Here is a 12,162-nt window from a genome sequence, read left to right as displayed (position 1 = left end):
GGAATTAAAGCTCAGGGAGGGGCAGATTAAAGGAGAGGATAACAGTAGTGGAAGGGAGAGATTCAGCAAGTAATCTGAGCAGCTGGAGTGCAGTGACACTCCTCAGCAGCACCTGATGGAACAATTCATACTTCTACTACAGGAAGATGGTGACAGACTCTGGTGAGCACACAGCAACTGCTAGCTAAGTAGCAATTTTCAGTATCCATTGGAATTTGCACTGAAGAGAGCTGGCCTGTCTCTGTCTCAAAGAATTAAATTAGAGAAGTTTCAGTGAACAGCAGGAGCAAAGTTACGGGTTGGTACTTGTTTCTTGTACTACAGGGAAATTGGCCTTTGGGGGCCAGATGGCCAGTAGTTAGCAGACTGAATGGCTGTGAAAGCACTCATCTGTAATAAAGGTCCTTCCAAGTGGTTATTGAAAGCAATTAGCAGAATGAGGGGCAATGAAAGCACTCATCTCTGATAAAGGACCTTCCTAGCGATTATTGAAAGCATTTGACTGTCTGTTAAGGGGCTCTGAAGATACCTCAATACACAAATGTATCGGCACAGCAGTAAATGTCTTCATGTTTAGGTTAACTTGCTACTTCAGCAGATCATTCCTGCCAACTCCACAAGAATTACCAATCATCAATTAGCAAAATTATAGTTTTGTAAGTGATATACATGACAAGGCATCCTTCAAAACATTACTATATAGCTTCTCTGAAAACAACATAGAACAGATGGTTATGTAGTCCACTTATTATGGAATTACATTATACCTAATGGCAACAAATAGCCCTAACCACCTTGAGGGCACCCTCATTGAAACTGGTATCAGTGCCTCAAAAAAGAACTCAACACATTGTCGTCTGGACAGGAGCATTTAGAAGAACTGTGGCTCAACTTTTAAAGAATAGTTGCCCATATACTGATAGTTATGTTATCTAGTAGAACAGCTAATAATGGGAAGGACCCTTATGCTACAGCCAGTCTAAAGAAACATTGACTTCTGTGTGATAGAAGAGATGTTGAATAAAAGGCATTTGGCTGTCAAGAGGGCAATGTGTGAAGTCTTTTCCATAACTATAGCAGCAGAATCTTATCAAAAAAAAGGGACATGTGTAATGTAGTCCACTTACAGATGAGGTGGGAGCACTGACTAAGGGTACCAAGACAAAAGCAGAAACACTCAACTCCATTTTCAAATGTTCCTTCACTAAGGAAGATAAAAATGTATTGTCTAGTGTATTCCTTGCACCACTCGAAAGATGAGTTAGTTATTTGGTTTCATGTTACATGGATCATTTGTACAGTAAACCCTAAACCCCAGTGATGTGGATATTAGTTTTAACGCCATAGGGGAATAGCTAAAACCTAATATTAATAGAGGTTACAGGGCCTGATGGATCCTGTCAGATTCTGCAGCTGAACCGTAATATACTGTAGACCCACTGAAAAAAGAACTGTATGTATTGATTGGGAAAAGCACAGATCACATCTCTCTACAAAAAAGAGTAACAGAGGTGATCCACAAAACTACTGACCATTTTCTCATTGGGCACCCATCTGTTGTAGAATGCTAGAATATATTCCGACATCCAATATAAGGAGGTATCTTGAAGAAAATTACTTGCTTTAAGCAAATGAGTAAGAATTCTGAAAATAACAATAATGCAAAACTCAACTTGTGCTTATTGTGATGTTTAAACTTGTGCTTCTCTTGTGTGACATCCTGAAAACCATGGATCAAGGCAGTCAAGCAGATGCAATATATCTTGAATTCTAAAAAAACATTTGACATTGTACTTTCAATAAGGATAGATGTGGTACAGTCATATGGAGAGTCAAGTGAAATATGTGACTTGGTGATGATTTCTTGGTATCAAGGCTGCTGAATAGTATCTTGGATGGAGAGTCATTTGACAGATCTAGAAATAACTTAAGGTATGCCCCAAGGGTGTTGGAACTCTTACCTTTCATGTTGTATATCAGTGATCTAGCAGGCAATATTAACAGCAACTACAGACTTTCACAGATGATGTTGTTATCTATAATGAAGTACTATCTGAAAAAAATCTGCACTAATATGATGCGAGGGATGGCAACTCATGTTAAATATTCAGAAATGTAAAATTATGCACTTTTCAAAACAAAACAATGTAATACCTTATGACTGCAATATGGAGTCACAATTAGAATCTGTTAAGTAATACAAATACTTATATGTAACAACTTATAGGGATATTCAATGGACTGATCACAGTCTCTTCTCACATTCCATAAGTGTTAAGAACAATATGAAATCCTAACACATTTTATCATGTCATTCACTCTCTGCTATCCACTTCACAGTGGTACCTAAGCCAACAAACAGAAATGTTAAATTTATGTACACTGATAAAGCAAAACATTATGACCACCAATGTAATGGCATGCCGGTCCACCTTTTGGAACACAATTCAGCAGTTGTTCTGCATTGCACAGATTTAAGTTCTTGACATGTTTCTGTTATGGCACTGGATTTCCCCATTTGCTCATTGTTAAAATCATTCCCCATGCGTATGTGATGCACTTAATACTTTCTTCTCTGCACTGTGTCACATGTCAGTAATGCCACCAAACAGTATTCAATCGTTTTGAGTAGTTGTTATAATGTTTGCCTTTGAAGTCAAATAATAAGATCACAGCAAAAGAAGGGCAGATGATATGGGAATTAAAAAAAAAAAAAAAAAAAAAAAAAACATTACTTCTCTTCCACTAGGTATGAAGAACTGACAGTGAAAAGTTGATGCATGTTAGCACCCTGAAGCTATAAACACAGTAGTTACTGATGTAGATGATGATCAGTAACATTGCATTCCAGGAACATTGTTTTTTCAAAAGACAGGGTGACCTACGAGAAAGGGATGTTAGATAAACATGCAGAAAATGTATTGTCTGCCAGAATTGTGGAGATATGGATAAACATGAAGACAGTTTATTTTCAACAGGATGCAAATACATCCATGGCAGTGTGAGAAACATTTTCCCTGGATGCCTAGCCCTCATTTTGGTGGCCATAAATACCACCAAACCTGTGCTTGTGACATTTTCGTCTGAGTGTATTTGAAGGAGTGTGTTTATGTTAACAAATCCCAAAGTTTAATGGAGTTGAAAGCTACCAGTAAAGAAGAGGTGGAGTTAATTGACGAACGCCTGTGGCTCTAAGTTATGAGTAACTTTTGATAATGAGCTGTATTCGAGAGAATAGCCACCATTTAGATGGTATAATGTTAACCTTTGATCTTGCAGAAATAAAAGATTTTTATATAAAAAAAAAAGTCAGTGTACTGCTGCTCATTAGAAAACTGTCCATTTCTCAATGATTACATGCAAATTTTAGTAACACTCTACAACTTCTTTCAGAATCTACTTCTTGTCATTACAACCTTGAAGACTGAGCCATTCTGTTGTAAGTTCTTAAAATGAAGTTATGGTATACTCCTTACTGAGACATTAAAAACTCCAGTAGTCACACTACTGTAACTGAAAGTGTTTGTAAAATTTGTAGTATATCCGTACACATACATTATATTTCACTTCAGTAAGGTTATTGAAAGGTTACACACATTACGAGAAAGTAAATGGTAAACTTGAGAAGAATTGTGCCTTCATATATATATCTTCAGCTGCACAGATCATTGCAGTCAGCTTTACATGGCAATTTTTTTTAATTAACAACAATTTGGACCACCACCAACTTGTGAAAAAACCTTTTTTGACCTGTCCATATACAAGGCAAACAAATGATTTTTAATCAGTAGATATGCTCATATGGTAAGGGTGGGAAGAAGTATGCCTCATCTTCTCTTCAAATTTTGAATACGGGATGAAGTGAAATGTTAAAAACTTTATAGTTTCTGGTCTTCACAAAATCGTAATCATAACTCTGGTACTGAAAAGTAAATAGTCAGGTGACACCGACACCAATACCCTCAGTTGAAATGGTATTTACAAAACTGCACACTACAGCAAGCTGGAACTGTTAACAACATGTACCCATCCACAGACCCTAAACCTGCATATAACCTAGCCTAAATCATCTTTGTGGAAGCAGATTGTTTAATGAGGACATTATACAAAAATCACAAACAGCAAAATTATGAAGAGGAAAGTTGTTACTCACCATATAGCGGAGATGTTGAGTTGCAGATAGACACAAAAAAAAGACACACACACACAAACTACAGTCTTCTGAGACTGCAGTGGTGTGTGCGAGTTGCATTTTTTGTGTGTGTCTGTCGTCATTGTTGACGAAGCTTTAGTTATGAGAGTCTTTTTGTTGTGCCTATCTGCAACTCAGCATCTCCGCTATATGGTGAGTAGCAACTTTCCTCTTCATAACATTGTTACATTCCATCCTGCATTTTCCATTGTTTGACATAACAACATTGGATTATAGCTGTGCCACCCTCCTCTGCTATGAACCAAAACAGTGGTCAGCAACAGAAGAAAGATAAACTTGGATAATGTATCCCACACAGGCAGGATGTAGGCTCTGTAAGTGCACTTGTTCTTTTATTTTTGACAGCATCAGTATCTTTGTAATAGTCCCCGAGTTAAGATACAAATCTGCATAGTAGCCCCAAAACAATTTTATAATTGATGGTGACTCACTACTTTGTGTGAAAATAAATAATAGAGTACCCCCTAATATCCACATATCATAACTGTGTTACAAATGCCATTCCCATTTTTGACATTAGCAATAATACATCAGGTAGGGGGATCTTAGTATTGTACTGCCTAAAGCCAACCATGAAGGTGAAAATTTGCTCCCTACTATACTGTTCCGAAAAGATATTTAACATGTAGTTAGTTATGTTGAAAGAGACAATGACACAAATTTGAAGTAATTTATATTGCTCCATACAGAGTCATCTACTCCATATGATGTACATATCTCCCATGTTAAATTAATTGGATGCCCCTGTCCAATTTTTAGATCTGATAGAATGCAAGATGCCTTAAAAAGCATGTGATATTTTCAGTCTACTAATCATTTTAACAATTATCATTGCTTTAATGTTATGCACACTGATGGTTATCATTAGGAGCCTGCGGGGTCTAATTTGTTCCTTTCACTTACGGAATATTGTCAAGTGATCTTTCGCAGAACCCAAAGAAATTCTGGTTGTATGTAAAGGCTGTTAGTGGCACCAAAGTTAGTGTCCACTCCCTAGTGAATGAGACAGGAACTGAAATTGAGGGCAGCAAAGCAAAAGCTGAAATGCTTAACTACGTTTTCAAACAATCCTTTACAAAGGAAAACCCACTAGAATTGCTCCAATTTAGCGCTTGTACTACTGAAAAGATGAATGGAATAAATATAAGTGTCAGTGGTGTTGAGAACCAGCTGCAACCATTACAACTGATCAAAGCTCTAGGCTCCGATGGAATCCCTGTCAGATTCTATACTGAATTCACAGTTGAGTTAGCCCCTCTTCTAACTTTAATCTATTGTAGATCCCTCGAACAAAAAACCATGCCTAATTCTTGCAAAAAGGCACAGGTCACACCTGTCTACAAGAAGGGTAGTAGAAGTGATCCACAAAACTAGTGTCAAATATCATTTACACCCATTTGTTTTAGAATCTTAGAATGTATTCTGAGCTCAAACATAATGAGGTATCTTCGACATAATGGCCTCCCCAGTGCCTACCAGCACAGATTTCAGAAATATTGATCACGTGAAGCCCAACTCGCACTTTTCTCAAATGACATATTGAAAGCTTTGGCTCAAGACAATCAGGTAGATACAATGTTTCTTGATTCCCAAAAAGCATTACCTCGCAAGGCAAGACCACGACATCAGGATCGCAAATTTACTTCAGACTTTGTAAACCTTTAGTAGGCTATTAAAAAAACGTAATATGCAAGTAGTAAGGTGCACTACCCGGGCAATTATGAGAAAATCACAAGAGAAGTTTTATGCATCTGTTATCAGGCTTATGTATTCGTGCATAGGTGCTGAACTTTGTAGTTGATGGCGGTCAAGTGGTTAGTGCTTGAGCTCTGCAAGACGAACATGGATGATATGACATTTGAGAGGTTATATAAATAAAAATACCACATGCATTTGCATGAAGTTTTAGTGAATTTCATGTTATTTGACTACTTACTATTTTTAATAAAATTTAATTATTGAAACAAACACATTTATAACTATTGACAAGTACATTTCCTTGAAAATGTGTGCCTGTCATGATTTGCTGAATCCGTTGTACATGCAATCTGGTAAGGTACTCAGAATTACTTTGCACCTCAACTCTTCGAGCTGCAGAGACAGAGGCAGGCCCCATTTCGCTGTTAACGTGTAGCAGTGATATGTTGCTAATCAGCAAAAATAAATAGTGTAGGTGCAAATTTTTTGGCTATCACAGAATTCACATTTGCACTACAAAAATGAAAGTGAACACAAATACCCAAGTGTAACACTTTGTACGGATATGAGATGGAATGATCACATAGGTTCAGTCGTAGGTAAAGCAGGTGGTAAACTTCGGTTTATTGGTAGAACACTGGGAAAGCACAATCAGTCTACAAAAGATACTGCTTACAAATCACTTGTGTGAATGGTTCTAGAATATCGGTCAAGTATGTGGGGCCCTTACCAGATAGGACTAACAGCGATATCGAACTTATACAGAGAAGGGCAGCAGAATGGTCACCGGTTTGTTTAATCTGTGGGAGAGTGTCACAGAGATACAGAAGGAACTGGACTGGCAGACTCTTGAAGACAGACGTAAACTACCCCGAGAAAGTCTATTAACAAATCTTCAAGAACTAGCTTTAAATGATTACTCTAAAGATATACTACAACCCCCTATGTACCGCTCACTCAGGGATCATGGGGATACGATTAGAATAATTATACATGCAAAGAGGTATTCAAACAATCATTATTCCCGCACTCTACACGTAATAGTACAGGAAAAAACCATGATAACTTACATAATACGAAGTACCCTCTGCCATGCTCCTCGTGGTGGTTTGCAGAGTATAGTTGTAGATGTTTTAACTAATAAATTAATCATAAGTTATATGGAGAATTGGAAAACGGTATACCGCTTGATATTTTATTTTAGTATATAAGGTACTCCAGCTTTATTGCCATCAAAAAAAAAAAAAAAAAAAAAAAATTATGATTAAGTGATTTGGAACAATAGAATAGAGGATATACCATAATGAATTCATTTTCTACGAACCTCACAATAATTCCAAAAATTTCACTGAATATTTCTGGGAATAACATTCCAAGTTAGTTTAGCATAAAAAAAAACTGAGCAAGTAAGTTAGATGTCTTTTCTTTATGACAAAACAATTTTAAAGAGTACACAAGAGTAGTCACACACACATCTAGAGGCTTCATATAGAAAATAAATACTGTTTGCTAGAATGCTCAGACCTGGACACACTATCTTGGCTAATGACATGCATTAACATTTCAGTGTGAATTTAACACTGCTCTTGAAAGTATTAGATTGTTTAATTTGTTTCATAGAGGCTTATCCTACTTAATTTTCTTCCTTTTACACAATTCCGTAAAGGGTAAATAGGATATATCATATGGCAGTTTATTTATTTTTTTCTTTTACATTAAGGGCATTTCACATTTTGACCATAGTATGATAAGTATATAGAACAAACTTTTCTATAAGGATAATGGGCTTTATTACCAAAGAGCCATTATGAAATAATGATCCATAGCAATAATGGGAATTCCTGGATGGAAAAATACGTAAAATAAGAGAAAGGCAGCCTCTTACCCATTGACTATTAACCCATTGCACACAAAAACACACAACAAAAAACAGTTGAACAGACATCCAAACACACAAGATCAGTGTAGCAGTGAGACAGATACCACAAGCATGTACACTTGGATATCTGTGCTCTTATTACAGAAAGAGCAGGCACTCGAAAGCTAGTGTTAACTGTTTTCTATTACGTATTTCTGTGTGCCACACACAAATCCTCTATACGTAACTGGTTATTTTTCAGATATAGAGTCACATAAATGAAATTTTAGTTGCACATCTCCATTCCTGTTCTGTAAATGAACCTTTTATTTAACAACTCTCATCCTGAATCAACATTTTAAAACAAGCACTCTCTCTATCATGCTTTATTAGACTGTGAAAAGTGTTGCATTTGCATAAGCCCTGCACATATAGTTATGAAACTGCAGGACAGACAGTGGTTAAGTCATCACCTGCCTGCTAAGATGTCTAATATAGGCCTACATTATTTGACTCTGCCTAATGGAATCAAAGAGAAAAAAGGAGATACCAACACAGGTTATCTCCTTTGACTAGCCACATCAGTAACACACAAAGAGAGACACAATCGTCGACCGCTGGCTAATCTCTGAATAAGTCTTTGAATTGCCACCAAGCTGCTTCTATATCACATTTGTTAGACGCACCAATCCATTCGGTGTTGACAGGGTAAACAAAACCTAAATAAATTTCAGTCTTCTTTTATGGACTTAAAATCATAACTACAGTATCAATTGATATAAGTTATATCCATGTTTTAAAAGGCTATCATTAGACCATTCACACATGTGATTTGGTAAACTGAGACACTTTCTTGGTAGCAAAAGCACAAGAATTTCAGGATTTTTAAATGAAATTACGACAACTCTATACCAAATTATACTGTCATTTACTGAATTTATGTACATACAGAAATTGTAATTACAATTTCTTTTTTCCAAACAAAGAATTATATAGGTCAGTTTTTGCTTCATCTGTCCAACTGCTTTCCGCTATAGGAGCCATAAAATTAACTAATTTTGGATGCACAACATATTTAATTCTCCGTCCCTTGGTTGCTCGTACGTCTATTTTCCGTTTCATCTTGCTTCTTAACTTCTGAAGCTCTAACCACTGTCGGCCAAGCTGCACTGGGTCCGTAACACCCGCAGTTTTACGTTCTATCAATTCTCGAAGCAACTGGTGATAAAAATCACTGTCATCAAATACTTCTGGATCGTATTCTTTTAATCTTTCCGACTCTTTTGGTTCTTCGTTTTTCGCATTCTTATCTTCCTGTATCTCCTGACATATAGGGGAGTATGTTGATCGCTTAAGTTGCGTTCTTTGAATAAGTCGATGACGATTACTCAAAATCTGCTCAATTTGTTTTAAAGTAGACTGTTCAAAATTTGAAAAATTTCTGCTGCTAATTTTTCCACTTGAAACACGAGTCTTATCATTCCATTTCTGAATAGTGCTGTTACGATACTCCAGGTATTCTTTATGCTGGTTATCTAATAATGTTCCATAATCATCAATCTTTCGTTTCTTAATTTTAGGCTCATACAACGATTTGTCTTCTACGTCTTCTTCAAGTAGATCTTCAGCTTCTCCATCTTCTTCTGTATCACTTGGTATTTCCTCGTCAGCACTTTCTGAACCTGCCTGTGAGGATTTCAAATTTCTGGTTTCGGGGAAAGACTGTAATAAAGCTTCACGTAGCACAATAAATTTCTCAAGCAAATCTGTAACAAAATTTTGGGTCTTATTCAATGCATCTTTCAACTGTGTTCCGCCTTTCTGTTTATAATCTTCAAAAGCTGCATGAGATGGGATTCTGTTAGCAGTCAACAAACACTTCTGAAGGTGAATCCTACATTCAAGTAAACTGTCCCACATTCTAAGCTGATTTCTAACACATCTGCCCTTCTCAATTTCTAGATTCGTATTTCTGTTCGAAACATGCTGAAAGTTGTCACTCCCAATATCTGAAACCTGTTTGTTTTCGGCGAGGTGTTGGGCTTCACCAGTAATACTGAAAGAATCGTCTGTTGCGCTGTCTTCGCCTTCTTCGGAACTGCCAGTGTCCACGGCTTCGTCATCCGTAGCAGCATCAGTAGTTTGCTCACTATATCCATAATCTGCGTCGTTTTCGCTCTCGCCAGAATCGCCGCGCTCCCACGATTCATTCCCGGCCTCCTCTTCGCTGCTACTGTTATCATCGTTGCTGCTGGGTCCCGGTACGAATACTTCATTTTTTCGTGGCTCAGCACCCAGAGACTTGCGAGAGACTTTCCGGCCTGAATACCTGGCATCCTGATCCTCTAATAGATCTACGCTCTTCTTAAACTTGGATATCACTATGTCGTCGTCACTGAATTCTTCCTGATAATTTTCTACTACTTTGGCTGCACTATCAATGTTTATGTCATCTTCCGGATCGAACGACACAGGAACCGGGTTAACTAATTCCAATATCGACTGAGAAGTGGTTTTTTGGTGAGATTCCATACTTGATAACAAACTCTATACTTCATATAAACAACTTCCACACACAACTTAAAGAACACATGTCACATGTACATCGAAACAGCATGGTTGTCAAAGGTAGTGCACAACTCACAGATAGAGTTCTTCGTATATTGATCGAGAGAAGCCTAAAATCTTTGTGTAAAGTCATCACAAGGAGATTATAATTTCCTTGACCATGCGGACTTTAAGGGTACAAACTTCAAAATTTTTTGAAGATATAAATCAGTAATCACCTGTCATGAATTCACAGTAAATTACAAAAACCAACGCCGAACAGAAAATAGAAATGCAACACTGTAACGTAATGAATTAATCTAATTATCAAGCCTTTGGATTGTACACAGTTTAGAAGCCATAGCGACAAGATTATTGACGTCGTATGGAATATTATTGTTGCAAGAGATGGCATTAAAGAAAATATGAGTCGAGAGATTAGCTTTCAAATTTGTAAATAAATGCAGTACGGAATAGCGTCATATTACTTGCTTTTTACGTTGTATTACACCTAACGAAAAAAAAAACAAGCAAACTGTAAACATAAGCTGTTAACGAGACATCCTGGAAATATAAGATACATGCAACGAAGTATGAGAAGTTAGTCTACTGCCTCAATTATCGTCCTTTTTGTTGCTTATCCGTTAGGGCAAAGAAAAACGATGCTATTTACATTCCTCAAGCACACAATAGTTTGCTCTGTCAAAATGTTGATGGTCCATTGAAGAAATAAGGTATTTAATTCCTATATCACTGAACTTGTACACTCAGTTTACCCCTTTTTCAGTAACATAGTTTATTCCAGTTTATACTGTACCAACATTTGAAACGAACACGTAATTCACGGTATTTATTTGACTAGTTTTTTGGTCTTTTATTTCCTGAATACGCTGTCCAAGAAGCATAGAACTATAATTTTGTGGACAGTGACGCACCATATCATCATACGGAACTATTAAAGAAAGTCGAGGTGTGTCATAATTTTTTTTCATTATTGTGTTGGCCTGGAGGTAACAAAAAGGAAGGCATATAATCGTTCTGTGATTTGATTCTCCCTGTGCGACTTACCTAACAAACTGTCAACCTTTCGTAAGAAGTGTTACTAACGTAAAATGTATGTCTCCACAGTATGCTATAGTTCGATCAGAAAACGGCAGTCCTCGTCAAGTAGCAGATTTTTTGCGTGACACTGGCACAGAACAAGTTCTTAATTGTATGTTGTAACAAAAAAAACTGTAACTTTGCTACAATATCTTTGAACTGCATTTACTTATGGTAAATCTATTCCTAAGGTGTTCCCTGCTTGCGTTGTTTTTAAATTACAAACTTTGGGAAAACAAAGCTGCACGTGAAGATAGTGATTGATTGTAAGCTGTCATCTTAAAATAAGCGAAAATGTCTTAAATATGTGTTCATCAAAGATTATATGCACATTTATGCATCTATTCACGTTAAGTGTTGCCACAGATTACTGCGGGCTCTGTGAGGAACCAGGAACTCACACATTGTGCTTGTATCCAGTAAGACAATACATTTTCATCGATTTTTTTATTAAGTAGACGTATGTTATAGTTGTTTACTGTGTGCTCATTCTTAAGGACAATTATTAACTTTAATGTAGGAATAATATATTCAGTCATTATTACAAAATGATGAAGCTTAAGGCACTTCTTTACTTCTGAGTAGAGCTTTTCTTCTTTTTTTCTCAGTGTTCGATTTGAAGCAAAGCTCTGCAGTTAGTTATCTAACTACTGTAATAATGCTTTTTGTTTATGGGGTGGGAAACTGACCGCTATTTTCCTTTGGAATGTCTGAATTCGAGTAAAATTTTGTAATGGGTTTTCTG

At 36.7% G+C, this 12,162-nt stretch overlaps 1 protein-coding gene across 1 annotated transcript; it reads right to left on the bottom strand.

Annotated features, from left to right (window-relative positions):
• Nucleotides 1-8,678: 8,678 nt before the first annotated feature.
• LOC126234310 (protein AATF) lies at nt 8,679-10,399 on the bottom strand. Its single transcript, XM_049942996.1, has one exon. It carries the CDS (start codon nt 10,299-10,301, stop codon nt 8,730-8,732), a length of 1,572 nt encoding a protein of 523 aa, XP_049798953.1. The 5' UTR covers nt 10,302-10,399; the 3' UTR covers nt 8,679-8,729.
• Nucleotides 10,400-12,162: the final 1,763 nt, after the last annotated feature.

The sequence above is a fragment of the Schistocerca nitens genome, chromosome 2, assembly GCF_023898315.1.
Source record: "Schistocerca nitens isolate TAMUIC-IGC-003100 chromosome 2, iqSchNite1.1, whole genome shotgun sequence".
Classification (NCBI taxonomy): domain Eukaryota; kingdom Metazoa; phylum Arthropoda; class Insecta; order Orthoptera; family Acrididae; genus Schistocerca; species Schistocerca nitens.
This window is presented reverse-complemented; position numbering and strand designations above follow the sequence as displayed.